Here is an 18199-nt window from a genome sequence, read left to right on the forward strand (position 1 = left end):
ATCGTACTGGTTGAATACCAGGAATTGTACTGGTCGGATTCCAGGAACTGTACGGGTCGTATTCCATGAATTGTACTGGTCGGGGTCCGGGAATTGTACCGGTCGAATACCAGGAATTGTACTGGTTGAATACCAGGAATTGTACTGGTCGTGTTCCGTGAACTGTACTGGTCGTATTCCGTGAACTGTACGCGTCGGATTCCGGGAAATGTACGCGTCGGATTCCGGGAACTGTACGGGTCGGATTCCATGAATCGTACGTGTCGGAGCCCGGGAATTGTACTGGTCGTATTCCATGAACTGTACGTGTCGGATTCCAGGAATTGTACTGGTCGGGGTCCGGGAATCGTACTGGTTGAATACCAGGAATTGTACTGGTCGTGTTCCATGAACTGTACGCGTCGGATTCCAGGAACTGTACGGGTCGTATTCCAGGAACTCTACGGGTCGGATTCCATGAATCGTACGTGTCGGAGCCCGGGAATTGTACTGGTCGTATTCCATGAACTGTACGTGTCGGATTCCAGGAATTGTACTGGTCGGGGTCCGGGAATCGTACTGGTTGAATACCAGGAATTGTACTGGTCGTGTTCCATGAACTGTACGCGTCGGATTCCAGGAACTGTACGCGTCGGATTCCAGGAACTGTACGCGTCGGATTCCAGGAACTGTACGCGTCGGATTCCAGGAACTGTACGTGTCGGATTCCAGGAATTGTACTGGTCGGGGTTGAATACCAGGAATTGTACTGGTCGTGTTCCATGAACTGTACGGGTCGGATTCCATGAATCGTACGGGTCGTGTTCCATGAATTGTACTGTGTTGAAATTGTGGAATTATATGTAGGCAACCTGGAAATTGACGTGACCGTCTATTGGTCAACAGCTGATTGCAGTGATTGGTTTTTGGTCAGATATGGCCCTTCCCACTAGTAATTTTTGAGCCAATCGACGTTTGGTTTGCCCATGGTGAAATTGTGGAATTATATGTAGGCAACCTGGAAATTGACGGGACGTGTTCCATGAATTGTACTGCGTTGAAATTGTGGAATTATATGTAGGCAACCTGGAAATTGACGGGTTGTGTTCCATGAATTGTACTGCGTTGAAATTGTGGAATTATATGTAGGCAACCTGGAAATTGACGTGACCATCTATTGGTCAACAGCTGATTGCAGTGATTGTTTTTTGGTCAGATATGGCCCTTCCCACTGGTAATTTTTGAGCCAATAGACGTTTGGTTTGCCCATGGTGAAATTGTGGAATTATATGTATAAAACCTGGAAATTGACTTGGATGGGTTTTTTTTTTTTTTATGGCGGGCGTTACCGTTACACCCCCTTCGCAGTGATTGGTCAATGGCCAGTTGCAAGGCTGGGCTGAGTCTATAAAAGCAGTCGCTGTCAGTGCCGCCTTCAGAAGTCAAGCGAGCAAGCGCAAAAAAGGATGGGTCAATATCTGGAAAGTCCTCCTCCTGATTATGACCAGCAAGGTATGATATTTTTGAATGGCTTTCTTTGCATGTGCACTTGCAAAAAAAAAAATCATGGGGTCTCTGGACAGATGAGACAACTCCACGATGGATCCCGAGCATTGTGCTCACTACACTGGATCCCCAAATGAACATGGCAATGGAAACAAGTCAAGGGTAAGTTGGCGATGTCTACATCCAGGATGGCAACCTAAATTCCTTAAAGATGACGTGTAATTCCTTAAAGATGACATGCAATTCCTTAAAAATGACACGCAATTCCTTAAAGATGACATGCAATTCCTTAAAAATGACACGCAATTCCTTAAAAATGACACGCAATTCCTTAAAGATGACGTGTAAATTTCCTTAAAGATGACGTGCAATTCCTTAAAAATGGCGCGCAATTCCTTAAAAATGGCGCGCAATTCCTTAAAGGTGACATGTAATTCCTTAAAGATGACATGTAATTCCCGGAAAGATGCGTTCATATTTGTAAACACTACTCAGTGAATTGCGTTTAGTGTTTTTTTTATTTTTTTTTTCTATCTAGATTCACTTGGCCATGTTATGAGAGCGGATGGGCGTTTACAGAGCAAATGTGCCTCATCTCCATATTTATTATGTGCATCTTTGGAGTGGTGTACCTCACCGTAATACTCATACTTTTACACTACAAAATCGTAAAATAAAGTCTGTTTGTTCAAGAAAGCTTTTCTGAGTCACGCAGTTTTTGCTTTCACCACAAGGTGTCGCTTGACTGGCTAATTGTTAGCGTTTGTGTGTGGGGAGGAGGTGCCTTTGGCCAATCGGAAGGTGATTGGCTGCAGTACCGTGACATCACCAACACCGGACTATTTAAGCCTGCGTTTGTCCAACCCCCATTCATTAGCATCGAAGTGTGAGGGCAAGCACAAGAAAGCGCCGCTGCAGGTTCCAAGGATGAGTGAGGTGAGTTCCTGGAAATGTGCGTCGCCTTTGGGGAAAAGAGTCCGGTTTCAGGAATTCAAATCTCAAGCGAGTTCCCGCTCCAAGAATTCATCCACAACCAAGGTACAGTTCTAGAAAATCTACCGATAGCCGATAGCTTTTCCCTGGCCTCCGAGGCGGGCCCCTTGCGTGTTTGAGGCCCCGCGAAGCGTGGCGGCTGCTTCGTTGCCCCGTCCGTGCCCGGTTCCTGGAATTGGACCCCCAACCAAAGTCCAGTTCCTGGAATTGGACCCCCAACCAAAGTCCAGTTCCTGGAATTGGACCCCCAACCAAAGTCCAGTTCCTGGAATTGGACCCCCAACCAAAGTCCAGTTCCTGGAATTGGACCCCCAACCAAAGTCCAGTTCCCGGAACTGTGCGGAGCGGGACCCAAGCGTAGCTAGCCCCCGTGAGGCCCCGCGCAGCGGGGCCAGGACACCGGCCTCGCCTATGCCCGGTTCCTGGAATTGGACCCCCAAACCCAGTCCAGTTCCTGGAATTTGACCCCAAACCAAGGTCCAGTTCCAGGAATTCTACGGAGCACTCACTCCAGCCCCCAGTAAGTTCTGTGTCGCTATTGTGGAAGACATGACCCACACCCATGTATTATACATTGTTTTTTTATTGTTGTATAGGTGAACGTGAATTGCAATGAGGAGGAGCTCCCGGAAGAACCTTTCGAGCCTTTGACACAGGAGGTTTCTGTGCCATTAACACAGGCCTCCCCGCTGAGAACTACCAAAGATGTGAACCGGTCTGAGCAGAATGTGGGGGCTGGATGGCAACTTTCAAGGGAGCCCGGGGACCTCGTCTCTACTCCCCAGTCCAGGAAAAAAACTGTACACATTGGAGTAATTGAGGTGATATCCAGGAAGTCCCATGTCACTATTGTGGAAGTTTTCCTCCCATTGCCATGTCTTCCAAATTGGATTTTGTCGTTGTATAGATGTACCTGACTGAAAGCGAAGATGAGATGGACGTCATGGAACAAATCATCTTCCCCTTAACACAGGAAGCCTCCCTGCCCTTAACGCAGACGGTCTCCTCCCTGCACTTGGTGAGTAGAATTCCTGGAAGTGGTCCAATCAAATGCAACACTGCTTCATGCCACCAAAATATGACTGTTTCCTTTCTGGTGACAGACACAGACGGGCTCACCTGGGGGAAAGAAGAAGGAAAGGAAGAGTAAAGACGGCAGCAAAAAGTTGAACACATCTGACAAAACAGTGGGAGACGGACAGCAAGTTTCAAGGGAAGCTTCTCCCCAGTTGATGGAAATGGAGAATGTACACCTGAGGGAAGCTGAGGTGAAATCCAGGAAGTCCCATGTCTCCTGTTGTTAAAGTTGTGACCCATAGCTATGTCTTCTATTTTCCTTTTTGTACTATAGCCTGACTTCAGTGACTGGGAAGATGAGGAAAAGATTTTGGAACGTGCCTTGTTCGGAGAAAAACATGTCCAGCGCTTGAACTTTGTGAGTAGAATTCCTGGAAGTAATTCTGTCATTGTAATACACCGACATGTAATATTTCTTAACCCCCGGGGGGGGGTTAGGGTTAGGGTTAACCTTAACCCTAACCTTAACCCTAACCCAAAATATAACATACTGTGTCCTTAGGATCTCAAGTCCCGCAAGAAGAAGAAGAAGATGAAGGAGAAGCTCAAGTTAAAGAAAAAGGACAAAGTCCATCCAAAAGGGAACGAAACACAGCAAAAGAGATCTCCCGAACCAAATTCAGTGCCAACAACCCTTCCAGAAAAAATCAGTCTTTATAATAATGTAAGTAGACTTGGGCTGCGGAGGGTGACTCTAATGTGGAAATCCTAAAATTAAACCTTTGTCATTTTTATGTCTTTCAGGGTCAACGAAGAAAACTCGCACTCACACCACAATTTTATTCCATGGTCAAAACTCTCTTCGAAAGAGAGATCCAGGAAAAGTTGGTCCTGAAAAAAAGGATACGGGAGATCGTGGCTGAACAACCAGCATTTCGACAGCTATGCCATGAGCTGGAACTATCTATTGAGAACATTAGAAACCAAATCCGAATGATGATCAAAAGATGTGAAAATTAAAGTCAATTTGGAATGTTGGAGTTCTGGTGGGTCTTCTTCCAGGTTTTTTACATTGTATGTTTTAAGACAATGCTGCATGCCTCTCACAATGTGTCAGGGTCGGTGGTTCCATTTTCCGCTTAAGTCCATTTCGAGGAATCCAAACCCAACCAAGGTCGAGTTCCAGGATTCTTACCGATCGGCGAAGCGGGCCCCAAACACGTCGAGAACACCGGCATGGTGAGTCCCGGGCTGGGTGGTTCCATTCCCGGCCTGAGTCCATTTTCAGGAATTGAGCCCCAACCAGTTCCAGGTCCAGTTCCAGGAATCCAACCCCAACCAACCAAGATCCAGTTCCAGGATTCCGACCGATGGGCTAAACCTGAGAGCACCGGCCTGGTGGGTGGTTCCGATTCCGTCCCCCGCTTAAGTCCATTTCCAGGAATCCAACCCCCATCCAAGGTCCAATTCCAGGATTCCTACCGATCGGCTAACCTGCCCCGCGAAGTCCACTTCCAGGAATCCAACCCCAAACAAGGTCCAGTTCCAGGATTCCTACCGATCGGCTAACCTGACCCCCAAGCCCATTTCCAGGAATCCAACCCCAACCAACCGAGGTTCATTTCCAGGATTCCTACCGATCGGCTAACCTGCCCCGCTAGGTCGAATTCCAGGAATTCAACCTCAACCGAGGTCAACTTCCTGGAATCCTACCGATGGGCTAAACCTGACCCCCGAAGTCCATTTCCAGGAATGCTACCGATGGGCTAAACCTGCCCCGCGAAGCCGGGCCGAGAGCACCGGGCCCGGGGTGGGTGGTTCCGATTCCGTCCCCCGCTTAAGTCCATTTCCAGGAATACAACCGTAAAAAAACCGAGGTTCATTTCCAGGATTCCTACCGATCGGTTAACCTGCCAGGTAGGTCGAATTCCAGGAATTCAACCTGGAGGACCGAGGTCAACTTCCATGAAAGCTACCGATGGGCTAAACCTGACCTCCGAAGTCGATTTCCAGGAATGCTACCGATGGGCTAAACCTGCCCCGCGAAGCCGGGCCGAGAGCACCGGCCCGGGGGGGTGGTTCGAAGTCGATTTCCAGGAATGCTACCGATGGGCTAAACCTGCCCCGCGAAGCCGGGCCGAGAGCACCGGCCCGGGGGGGTGGTTCGAAGTCGATTTCCAGGAATGCTACCGATGGGCTAAACCTGCCCCGCGAAGCCGGGCCGAGAGCACCGGCCCGGGGTGGGTGGTTCCGATTCCGTCCCCGGCTTGAGTCGATTTCCAGGAATTCAACCCCGAACCAACCGAGGTTCATTTCCAGGATTTCTACCGATGGGCTAACCTAACCCCCGAAGTCGATTTCCAGGAAAACAACCGCAAAAAAACCGAGGTTCATTTCCAGGATTCCTACCGATCGGTTAACCTGCCAGGTAGGTCGAATTCCAGGAATTCAACCTGGAGGACCGAGGTCAACTTCCATGAAAGCTACCGATGGGCTAAACCTGACCTCCGAAGTCGATTTCCAGGAATGCTACCGATGGGCTAAACCTGCCCCGCGAAGCCGGGCCGAGAGCACCGGCCCGGGGGGGTGGTTCGAAGTCGATTTCCAGGAATGCTACCGATGGGCTAAACCTGCCCCGCGAAGCCGGGCCGAGAGCACCGGCCCGGGGGGGTGGTTCGAAGTCGATTTCCAGGAATGCTACCGATGGGCTAAACCTGCCCCGCGAAGCCGGGCCGAGAGCACCGGCCCGGGGGGGGTGGTTCCGATTCCGTCCCCGGCTTGAGTCGATTTCCAGGAATTCAACCCCGAACCAACCGAGGTTCATTTCCAGGATTTCTACCGATGGGCTAACCTAACCCCCGAAGTCGATTTCCAGGAAAACAACCGCAAAAAAACCGAGGTTCATTTCCAGGATTCCTACCGATCGGTTAACCTGCCAGGTAGGTCGAATTCCAGGAATTCAACCTGGAGGACCGAGGTCAACTTCCATGAAAGCTACCGATGGGCTAAACCTGACCTCCGAAGTCGATTTCCAGGAATGCTACCGATGGGCTAAACCTGCCCCGCGAAGCCGGGCCGAGAGCACCGGCCCGGGGGGGTGGTTCGAAGTCGATTTCCAGGAATGCTACCGATGGGCTAAACCTGCCCCGCGAAGCCGGGCCGAGAGCACCGGCCCGGGGGGGTGGTTCGAAGTCGATTTCCAGGAATGCTACCGATGGGCTAAACCTGCCCCGCGAAGCCGGGCCGAGAGCACCGGCCCGGGGTGGGTGGTTCCGATTCCGTCCCCGGCTTGAGTCGATTTCCAGGAATTCAACCCCGAACCAACCGAGGTTCATTTCCAGGATTTCTACCGATGGGCTAACCTAACCCCCGAAGTCGATTTCCAGGAATTTAACCCCAACCACCACCCAAGGTCCAGTTCCAGGATTCCTACCGATGGGCTAAACCTGCTCTGCGAAGCCGGGCCGAGAGCACCGGCCCGGGGTGGGTGGTTCCGATTCCGTCCCTGGCTTGAGTCGATTTCCAGGAATTCGACCCCAATCATCCAAGGTCCAGTTCCAGGATTCCTACCGATGGGCTAAACCTGCTCCGCGAAGCCGGGCCGAGAGCACCGGCCCGGGGTGGGTGGTTCCGATTCCGTCCCTGGCTTGAGTCGATTTCCAGGAATTCAACCCCGAACCAACCGAGGTTCATTTCCAGGATTTCTACCGATGGGCTAACCTAACCCCCGAAGTCGATTTCCAGGAAACCAACCCCAAACAACCGGGGTTCATTTCCAGGATTCCTACCGATCGGTTAACCTGCCCGCTAGGTCGAATTCCAGGAATTCAACCTGGAGGACCGAGGTCGAATTCCAGGAATGCGACCGATGGGCTAAACCTGACCCCCGAAGTCCAATTCCAGGAATTCAACCTGGACCGAGGTCGATTTCCAGGATTTCGACCGATGGGCTAAACCTGGCCCGCGCAGCGGGCCCCAAGCGCACCGAGGCCCCGCGAAGCGGGGCCGAGAACACCGCCATGGTAGCACCCGGGGAGGGAGGTTCCGTTTCCGGCTTGAGTCGATTTCCAGGAATTCGACACATCCAGGGTCGATTTCCAGGATTTCGACCGATGGGCTAAACCCGGCCCGCGAAGCGGGCCCCAAGCGCACCGAGGCCCCGCGAAGCGGGGCCGAGAACACCGCCATGGTAGCACCCGGGGAGGGAGGTTCCGTTTCCGGCTTGAGTCGATTTCCAGGAATTCGACACATCCAAGGTCGATTTCCAGGATTTCGACCGATGGGCTAAACCTGGCCCGCGAAGCGGGCCCCAAGCGCACCGAGGCCCCGCGAAGCGGGGCCGAGAACACCGCCATGGTAGCACCCGGGGAGGGAGGTTCCGTTTCCGGCTTGAGTCGATTTCCAGGAATTCGACACATCCAGGGTCGATTTCCAGGATTTCGACCGATGGGCTAAACCTGGGCCGCGCAGCGGGCCCCAAGCGCACCGAGGCCCCGCGAAGCGGGGCCGAGAACACCGCCATGGTAGCACCCGGGGAGGGAGGTTCCGTTTCCGGCTTGAGTTGATTTCCAGGAATTCGACACATCCAGGGTCGATTTCCAGGATTTCGACCGATGGGCTAAACCCGGCCCGCGAAGCGGGCCCCAAGCGCACCGAGGCCCCGCGAAGCGGGGCCGAGAACACCGCCATGGTAGCACCCGGGGAGGGAGGTTCCGTTTCCGGCTTGAGTCGATTTCCAGGAATTCGACACATCCAAGGTCGATTTCCAGGATTTCGACCGATGGACTAAACCTGGCCCGCGAAGCGGGCCCCAAGCGCACCGAGGCCCCGCGAAGCGGGGCCGAGAACACCGCCATGGTAGCACCCGGGGAGGGAGGTTCCGTTTCCGGCTTGAGTCGATTTCCAGGAATTCGACACATCCAGGGTCGATTTCCAGGATTTCGACCGATGGGCTAAACCTGGCCCGCGCAGCGGGCCCCAAGCGCACCGAGGCCCCGCGAAGCGGGGCCGAGAACACCGCCATGGTAGCACCCGGGGAGGGAGGTTCCGTTTCCGGCTTGAGTCGATTTCCAGGAATTCGACACATCCAGGGTCGATTTCCAGGATTTCGACCGATGGGCTAAACCCGGCCCGCGAAGCGGGCCCCAAGCGCACCGAGGCCCCGCGAAGCGGGGCCGAGAACACCGCCATGGTAGCACCCGGGGAGGGAGGTTCCGTTTCCGGCTTGAGTCGATTTCCAGGAATTCGACACATCCAAGGTCGATTTCCAGGATTTCGACCGATGGGCTAAACCCGGCCCGCGAAGCGGGCCCCAAGCGCACCGAGGCCCCGCGAAGCGGGGCCGAGAACACCGCCATGGTAGCACCAGAGGAGGGAGGTTCCGTTTCCGGCTTGAGTCGATTTCCAGGAATTCGACACATCCAAGGTCGATTTCCAGGATTTCGACCGATGGGCTAAACCCGGCCCGCAAAGCGGGCCCCAAGCGCACCGAGGCCCCGCGAAGCGGGGCCGAGAACACCGCCATGGTAGCACCCGGGGAGGGAGGTTCCGTTTCCGGCTTGAGTCGATTTCCAGGAATTCGACACATCCAAGGTCGATTTCCAGGATTTCGACCGATGGGCTAAACCCGGCCCGCGAAGCGGGCCCCAAGCGCACCGAGGCCCCGCGAAGCGGGGCCGAGAACACCGCCATGGTAGCACCCGGGGAGGGAGGTTCCGTTTCCGGCTTGAGTCGATTTCCAGGAATTCGACACATCCAAGGTCGATTTCCAGGATTTCGACCGATGGGCTAAACCCGGCCCGCGAAGCGGGCCCCAAGCGCACCGAGGCCCCGCGAAGCGGGGCCGAGAACACCGCCATGGTAGCACCCGGGGAGGGAGGTTCCGTTTCCGGCTTGAGTCGATTTCCAGGAATTCGACACATCCAGGGTCGATTTCCAGGATTTCGACCGATGGGCTAAACCCGGCCCGCGAAGCGGGCCCCAAGCGCACCGAGGCCCCGCGAAGCGGGGCCGAGAACACCGCCATGGTAGCACCCGGGGAGGGAGGTTCCGTTTCCGGCTTGAGTCGATTTCCAGGAATTCGACACATCCAAGGTCGATTTCCAGGATTTCGACCGATGGGCTAAACCCGGCCCGCAAAGCGGGCCCCAAGCGCACCGAGGCCCCGCGAAGCGGGGCCGAGAACACCGCCATGGTAGCACCCGGGGAGGGAGGTTCCGTTTCCGGCTTGAGTCGATTTCCAGGAATTCGACACATCCAAGGTCGATTTCCAGGATTTCGACCGATGGGCTAAACCCGGCCCGCGAAGCGGGCCCCAAGCGCACCGAGGCCCCGCGAAGCGGGGCCGAGAACACCGCCATGGTAGCACCCGGGGAGGGAGGTTCCGTTTCCGGCTTGAGTCGATTTCCAGGAATTCGACACATCCAAGGTCGATTTCCAGGATTTCGACCGATGGGCTAAACCCGGCCCGCGAAGCGGGCCCCAAGCGCACCGAGGCCCCGCGAAGCGGGGCCGAGAACACCGCCATGGTACCACCCGGGGAGGGAGGTTCCGTTCCCGGCTTGAGTCGATTTCCAGGAATTCGACATCATCCAAGGTCGATTTCCAGGATTTCGACCGATGGGCTAAACCTGGCCCGCGAAGCGGGCCCCAAGCGCACCGAGGCCCCGCGGAGCGGGGCCGAGAACACCGCCATGGTACCACCCGGGGAGGGAGGTTCGGTTCCCGGCTTGAGTCGATTTCCAGGAATTCGACATCATCCAACGTCCATTTCCAGGATTTCGACCGATGGGCTAAACCTGGCCCGCGCAGCGGGCCCCAAGCGCACCGAGGCCCCGCGAAGCGGGGCCGAGAACACCGCCATGGTGCCACCCGGGGAGGGAGGTTCGGTTCCCGGCTTGAGTCGATTTCCAGGAATTCGACCCCATCCAAGGTCCATTTCCAGGATTTCGACCGATGGGCTAAACCCGGCCCGCGCAGCGGGCCCCAAGCGCACCGAGGCCCCGCAAAGCGGGGCCAAGAACACCGCCATGGTAGCACCCGGGGAGGGAGGTTCGGTTTCCGGCTTGAGTCGATTTCCAGGAATTCGACACATCCAGGGTCGATTTCCCGGATTTCGACCGATGGGCTAAACCTGGCCCGCGAAGCGGGCCCCAAGCGCACCGAGGCCCCGCGAAGCGGGGCCGAGTACCGCCATGGTAGCACCCGGGGAGGGAGGTTCGGTTCCCGGCTTGAGTCGATTTCCAGGAATTCGACCCCATCCAAGGTCGATTTCCAGGATTTCGACCGATGGGCTAAACCTGGCCCGCGCAGCGGGCCCCAAGCGCACCGAGGCCCCGCGAAGCAGGGCCCAGTACCGCCATGGTAGCACCCGGGGAGGGAGGTTCGGTTCCCGGCTTGAGTCGATTTCCAGGAATTCGACCCCATCCAAGGTCCATTTCCAGGATTTCGACCGATGGGCTAAACCTGGCCCGCGCAGCGGGCCCCAAGCGCACCGAGGCCCCGCGAAGCGGGGCCGAGTACCGCCATGGTAGCACCCGGGGAGGGAGGTTCGGTTCCCGGCTTGAGTCGATTTCCAGGAATTCGACCCCATCCAAGGTCGATTTCCAGGATTTCGACCGATGGGCTAAACCTGGCCCGCGAAGCGGGCCCCAAGCACACCGAGGCCCCGCGAAGCGGGGCCGAGAACACCGCCATGGTAGCACCCGGGGAGGGAGGTTCGGTTCCCGGCTTGAGTCGATTTCCAGGAATTCGACCACATCCAAGGTCGATTTCCAGGATTTCGACCGATGGGCTAAACCTGGCCCGCGCAGCGGGCCCCAAGCGCACCGAGGCCCCGCGAAGCGGGGCCGAGAACACCGCCATGGTAGCACCCGGGGAGGGAGGTTCCGTTTCCGGCTTGAGTCGATTTCCAGGAATTCGACACATCCAGGGTCGATTTCCAGGATTTCGACCGATGGGCTAAACCCGGCCCGCGAAGCGGGCCCCAAGCGCACCGAGGCCCCGCGAAGCGGGGCCGAGAACACCGCCATGGTAGCACCCGGGGAGGGAGGTTCCGTTTCCGGCTTGAGTCGATTTCCAGGAATTCGACACATCCAAGGTCGATTTCCAGGATTTCGACCGATGGGCTAAACCCGGCCCGCGAAGCGGGCCCCAAGCGCACCGAGGCCCCGCGAAGCGGGGCCGAGAACACCGCCATGGTAGCACCCGGGGAGGGAGGTTCCGTTTCCGGCTTGAGTCGATTTCCAGGAATTCGACACATCCAGGGTCGATTTCCAGGATTTCGACCGATGGGCTAAACCCGGCCCGCGAAGCGGGCCCCAAGCGCACCGAGGCCCCGCGAAGCGGGGCCGAGAACACCGCCATGGTAGCACCCGGGGAGGGAGGTTCCGTTTCCGGCTTGAGTCGATTTCCAGGAATTCGACACATCCAGGGTCGATTTCCAGGATTTCGACCGATGGGCTAAACCTGGGCCGCGCAGCGGGCCCCAAGCGCACCGAGGCCCCGCGAAGCGGGGCCGAGAACACCGCCATGGTAGCACCCGGGGAGGGAGGTTCCGTTTCCGGCTTGAGTCGATTTCCAGGAATTCGACACATCCAGGGTCGATTTCCAGGATTTCGACCGATGGGCTAAACCCGGCCCGCGAAGCGGGCCCCAAGCGCACCGAGGCCCCGCGAAGCGGGGCCGAGAACACCGCCATGGTAGCACCCGGGGAGGGAGGTTCCGTTTCCGGCTTGAGTCGATTTCCAGGAATTCGACACATCCAAGGTCGATTTCCAGGATTTCGACCGATGGGCTAAACCCGGCCCGCGAAGCGGGCCCCAAGCGCACCGAGGCCCCGCGAAGCGGGGCCGAGAACACCGCCATGGTAGCACCCGGGGAGGGAGGTTCCGTTTCCGGCTTGAGTCGATTTCCAGGAATTCGACACATCCAAGGTCGATTTCCAGGATTTCGACCGATGGGCTAAACCCGGCCCGCGAAGCGGGCCCCAAGCGCACCGAGGCCCCGCGAAGCGGGGCCGAGAACACCGCCATGGTAGCACCCGGGGAGGGAGGTTCCGTTTCCGGCTTGAGTCGATTTCCAGGAATTCGACACATCCAGGGTCGATTTCCAGGATTTCGACCGATGGGCTAAACCCGGCCCGCGAAGCGGGCCCCAAGCGCACCGAGGCCCCGCGAAGCGGGGCCGAGAACACCGCCATGGTAGCACCCGGGGAGGGAGGTTCCGTTTCCGGCTTGAGTCGATTTCCAGGAATTCGACACATCCAAGGTCGATTTCCAGGATTTCGACCGATGGGCTAAACCTGGCCCGCGAAGCGGGCCCCAAGCGCACCGAGGCCCCGCGAAGCGGGGCCGAGAACACCGCCATGGTAGCACCCGGGGAGGGAGGTTCCGTTTCCGGCTTGAGTCGATTTCCAGGAATTCGACACATCCAGGGTCGATTTCCAGGATTTCGACCGATGGGCTAAACCTGGGCCGCGCAGCGGGCCCCAAGCGCACCGAGGCCCCGCGAAGCGGGGCCGAGAACACCGCCATGGTAGCACCCGGGGAGGGAGGTTCCGTTTCCGGCTTGAGTTGATTTCCAGGAATTCGACACATCCAGGGTCGATTTCCAGGATTTCGACCGATGGGCTAAACCCGGCCCGCGAAGCGGGCCCCAAGCGCACCGAGGCCCCGCGAAGCGGGGCCGAGAACACCGCCATGGTAGCACCCGGGGAGGGAGGTTCCGTTTCCGGCTTGAGTCGATTTCCAGGAATTCGACACATCCAAGGTCGATTTCCAGGATTTCGACCGATGGACTAAACCTGGCCCGCGAAGCGGGCCCCAAGCGCACCGAGGCCCCGCGAAGCGGGGCCGAGAACACCGCCATGGTAGCACCCGGGGAGGGAGGTTCCGTTTCCGGCTTGAGTCGATTTCCAGGAATTCGACACATCCAGGGTCGATTTCCAGGATTTCGACCGATGGGCTAAACCTGGCCCGCGCAGCGGGCCCCAAGCGCACCGAGGCCCCGCGAAGCGGGGCCGAGAACACCGCCATGGTAGCACCCGGGGAGGGAGGTTCCGTTTCCGGCTTGAGTCGATTTCCAGGAATTCGACACATCCAGGGTCGATTTCCAGGATTTCGACCGATGGGCTAAACCCGGCCCGCGAAGCGGGCCCCAAGCGCACCGAGGCCCCGCGAAGCGGGGCCGAGAACACCGCCATGGTAGCACCCGGGGAGGGAGGTTCCGTTTCCGGCTTGAGTCGATTTCCAGGAATTCGACACATCCAAGGTCGATTTCCAGGATTTCGACCGATGGGCTAAACCCGGCCCGCGAAGCGGGCCCCAAGCGCACCGAGGCCCCGCGAAGCGGGGCCGAGAACACCGCCATGGTAGCACCAGAGGAGGGAGGTTCCGTTTCCGGCTTGAGTCGATTTCCAGGAATTCGACACATCCAAGGTCGATTTCCAGGATTTCGACCGATGGGCTAAACCCGGCCCGCAAAGCGGGCCCCAAGCGCACCGAGGCCCCGCGAAGCGGGGCCGAGAACACCGCCATGGTAGCACCCGGGGAGGGAGGTTCCGTTTCCGGCTTGAGTCGATTTCCAGGAATTCGACACATCCAAGGTCGATTTCCAGGATTTCGACCGATGGGCTAAACCCGGCCCGCGAAGCGGGCCCCAAGCGCACCGAGGCCCCGCGAAGCGGGGCCGAGAACACCGCCATGGTAGCACCCGGGGAGGGAGGTTCCGTTTCCGGCTTGAGTCGATTTCCAGGAATTCGACACATCCAAGGTCGATTTCCAGGATTTCGACCGATGGGCTAAACCCGGCCCGCGAAGCGGGCCCCAAGCGCACCGAGGCCCCGCGAAGCGGGGCCGAGAACACCGCCATGGTAGCACCCGGGGAGGGAGGTTCCGTTTCCGGCTTGAGTCGATTTCCAGGAATTCGACACATCCAGGGTCGATTTCCAGGATTTCGACCGATGGGCTAAACCCGGCCCGCGAAGCGGGCCCCAAGCGCACCGAGGCCCCGCGAAGCGGGGCCGAGAACACCGCCATGGTAGCACCCGGGGAGGGAGGTTCCGTTTCCGGCTTGAGTCGATTTCCAGGAATTCGACACATCCAAGGTCGATTTCCAGGATTTCGACCGATGGGCTAAACCCGGCCCGCAAAGCGGGCCCCAAGCGCACCGAGGCCCCGCGAAGCGGGGCCGAGAACACCGCCATGGTAGCACCCGGGGAGGGAGGTTCCGTTTCCGGCTTGAGTCGATTTCCAGGAATTCGACACATCCAAGGTCGATTTCCAGGATTTCGACCGATGGGCTAAACCCGGCCCGCGAAGCGGGCCCCAAGCGCACCGAGGCCCCGCGAAGCGGGGCCGAGAACACCGCCATGGTAGCACCCGGGGAGGGAGGTTCCGTTTCCGGCTTGAGTCGATTTCCAGGAATTCGACACATCCAAGGTCGATTTCCAGGATTTCGACCGATGGGCTAAACCCGGCCCGCGAAGCGGGCCCCAAGCGCACCGAGGCCCCGCGAAGCGGGGCCGAGAACACCGCCATGGTACCACCCGGGGAGGGAGGTTCCGTTCCCGGCTTGAGTCGATTTCCAGGAATTCGACATCATCCAAGGTCGATTTCCAGGATTTCGACCGATGGGCTAAACCTGGCCCGCGAAGCGGGCCCCAAGCGCACCGAGGCCCCGCGGAGCGGGGCCGAGAACACCGCCATGGTACCACCCGGGGAGGGAGGTTCGGTTCCCGGCTTGAGTCGATTTCCAGGAATTCGACATCATCCAACGTCCATTTCCAGGATTTCGACCGATGGGCTAAACCTGGCCCGCGCAGCGGGCCCCAAGCGCACCGAGGCCCCGCGAAGCGGGGCCGAGAACACCGCCATGGTGCCACCCGGGGAGGGAGGTTCGGTTCCCGGCTTGAGTCGATTTCCAGGAATTCGACCCCATCCAAGGTCCATTTCCAGGATTTCGACCGATGGGCTAAACCCGGCCCGCGCAGCGGGCCCCAAGCGCACCGAGGCCCCGCAAAGCGGGGCCAAGAACACCGCCATGGTAGCACCCGGGGAGGGAGGTTCGGTTTCCGGCTTGAGTCGATTTCCAGGAATTCGACACATCCAGGGTCGATTTCCCGGATTTCGACCGATGGGCTAAACCTGGCCCGCGAAGCGGGCCCCAAGCGCACCGAGGCCCCGCGAAGCGGGGCCGAGTACCGCCATGGTAGCACCCGGGGAGGGAGGTTCGGTTCCCGGCTTGAGTCGATTTCCAGGAATTCGACCCCATCCAAGGTCGATTTCCAGGATTTCGACCGATGGGCTAAACCTGGCCCGCGCAGCGGGCCCCAAGCGCACCGAGGCCCCGCGAAGCAGGGCCCAGTACCGCCATGGTAGCACCCGGGGAGGGAGGTTCGGTTCCCGGCTTGAGTCGATTTCCAGGAATTCGACCCCATCCAAGGTCCATTTCCAGGATTTCGACCGATGGGCTAAACCTGGCCCGCGCAGCGGGCCCCAAGCGCACCGAGGCCCCGCGAAGCGGGGCCGAGTACCGCCATGGTAGCACCCGGGGAGGGAGGTTCGGTTCCCGGCTTGAGTCGATTTCCAGGAATTCGACCCCATCCAAGGTCGATTTCCAGGATTTCGACCGATGGGCTAAACCTGGCCCGCGAAGCGGGCCCCAAGCACACCGAGGCCCCGCGAAGCGGGGCCGAGAACACCGCCATGGTAGCACCCGGGGAGGGAGGTTCGGTTCCCGGCTTGAGTCGATTTCCAGGAATTCGACCACATCCAAGGTCGATTTCCAGGATTTCGACCGATGGGCTAAACCTGGCCCGCGCAGCGGGCCCCAAGCGCACCGAGGCCCCGCGAAGCGGGGCCGAGAACACCGCCATGGTAGCACCCGGGGAGGGAGGTTCCGTTTCCGGCTTGAGTCGATTTCCAGGAATTCGACACATCCAGGGTCGATTTCCAGGATTTCGACCGATGGGCTAAACCCGGCCCGCGAAGCGGGCCCCAAGCGCACCGAGGCCCCGCGAAGCGGGGCCGAGAACACCGCCATGGTAGCACCCGGGGAGGGAGGTTCCGTTTCCGGCTTGAGTCGATTTCCAGGAATTCGACACATCCAAGGTCGATTTCCAGGATTTCGACCGATGGGCTAAACCCGGCCCGCGAAGCGGGCCCCAAGCGCACCGAGGCCCCGCGAAGCGGGGCCGAGAACACCGCCATGGTAGCACCCGGGGAGGGAGGTTCCGTTTCCGGCTTGAGTCGATTTCCAGGAATTCGACACATCCAGGGTCGATTTCCAGGATTTCGACCGATGGGCTAAACCCGGCCCGCGAAGCGGGCCCCAAGCGCACCGAGGCCCCGCGAAGCGGGGCCGAGAACACCGCCATGGTAGCACCCGGGGAGGGAGGTTCCGTTTCCGGCTTGAGTCGATTTCCAGGAATTCGACACATCCAGGGTCGATTTCCAGGATTTCGACCGATGGGCTAAACCTGGGCCGCGCAGCGGGCCCCAAGCGCACCGAGGCCCCGCGAAGCGGGGCCGAGAACACCGCCATGGTAGCACCCGGGGAGGGAGGTTCCGTTTCCGGCTTGAGTCGATTTCCAGGAATTCGACACATCCAGGGTCGATTTCCAGGATTTCGACCGATGGGCTAAACCCGGCCCGCGAAGCGGGCCCCAAGCGCACCGAGGCCCCGCGAAGCGGGGCCGAGAACACCGCCATGGTAGCACCCGGGGAGGGAGGTTCCGTTTCCGGCTTGAGTCGATTTCCAGGAATTCGACACATCCAAGGTCGATTTCCAGGATTTCGACCGATGGGCTAAACCCGGCCCGCGAAGCGGGCCCCAAGCGCACCGAGGCCCCGCGAAGCGGGGCCGAGAACACCGCCATGGTAGCACCCGGGGAGGGAGGTTCCGTTTCCGGCTTGAGTCGATTTCCAGGAATTCGACACATCCAAGGTCGATTTCCAGGATTTCGACCGATGGGCTAAACCCGGCCCGCGAAGCGGGCCCCAAGCGCACCGAGGCCCCGCGAAGCGGGGCCGAGAACACCGCCATGGTAGCACCCGGGGAGGGAGGTTCCGTTTCCGGCTTGAGTCGATTTCCAGGAATTCGACACATCCAGGGTCGATTTCCAGGATTTCGACCGATGGGCTAAACCCGGCCCGCGAAGCGGGCCCCAAGCGCACCGAGGCCCCGCGAAGCGGGGCCGAGAACACCGCCATGGTAGCACCCGGGGAGGGAGGTTCCGTTTCCGGCTTGAGTCGATTTCCAGGAATTCGACACATCCAAGGTCGATTTCCAGGATTTCGACCGATGGGCTAAACCCGGCCCGCGAAGCGGGCCCCAAGCGCACCGAGGCCCCGCGAAGCGGGGCCGAGAACACCGCCATGGTAGCACCCGGGGAGGGAGGTTCCGTTTCCGGCTTGAGTCGATTTCCAGGAATTCGACACATCCAAGGTCGATTTCCAGGATTTCGACCGATGGGCTAAACCCGGCCCGCGAAGCGGGCCCCAAGCGCACCGAGGCCCCGCGAAGCGGGGCCGAGAACACCGCCATGGTACCACCCGGGGAGGGAGGTTCCGTTCCCGGCTTGAGTCGATTTCCAGGAATTCGACATCATCCAAGGTCGATTTCCAGGATTTCGACCGATGGGCTAAACCTGGCCCGCGAAGCGGGCCCCAAGCGCACCGAGGCCCCGCGGAGCGGGGCCGAGAAC

General features: G+C 58.8%; 1 protein-coding gene across 1 annotated transcript; it reads left to right on the forward strand.

Moving 5' to 3' along the window:
• The first annotated feature begins 2069 nt into the window (after positions 1-2069).
• On the forward strand, positions 2070-4549 carry LOC144011095 (uncharacterized). The gene is made up of 9 exons (XM_077511554.1): positions 2070-2123; positions 2220-2286; positions 2363-2421; positions 3075-3299; positions 3386-3496; positions 3582-3746; positions 3830-3913; positions 4058-4219; positions 4300-4549. The coding sequence occupies exons 1-9, from the start codon at positions 2070-2072 to the stop codon at positions 4513-4515; spliced, it is 1143 nt and encodes a 380-aa protein (XP_077367680.1). The 3' UTR covers positions 4516-4549.
• Positions 4550-18199: the final 13650 nt, after the last annotated feature.

The sequence above is a fragment of the Festucalex cinctus genome, unplaced genomic scaffold (genome assembly GCF_051991245.1).
Source record: "Festucalex cinctus isolate MCC-2025b unplaced genomic scaffold, RoL_Fcin_1.0 HiC_scaffold_26, whole genome shotgun sequence".
NCBI classification, from domain to species: domain Eukaryota; kingdom Metazoa; phylum Chordata; class Actinopteri; order Syngnathiformes; family Syngnathidae; genus Festucalex; species Festucalex cinctus.

What these genes read in the sequence shown, in the direction of transcription:
- LOC144011095 (XM_077511554.1), top strand. Translation starts at nt 2,070, where the DNA reads ATGTGCCTCATCTCCATATTTATTATGTGCATCTTTGGAGTGGTGTAC. An exon ending in TGCCTTTGGCCAATCGGAAG is followed by an intron (nt 2,287 to 2,362) that starts GTGATTGGCTGC and finishes CCCATTCATTAG; the next exon opens with CATCGAAGTGTGAGGGCAAG. An exon ending in AGGTTCCAAGGATGAGTGAG is followed by an intron (nt 2,422 to 3,074) that starts GTGAGTTCCTGG and finishes ATTGTTGTATAG; the next exon opens with GTGAACGTGAATTGCAATGA.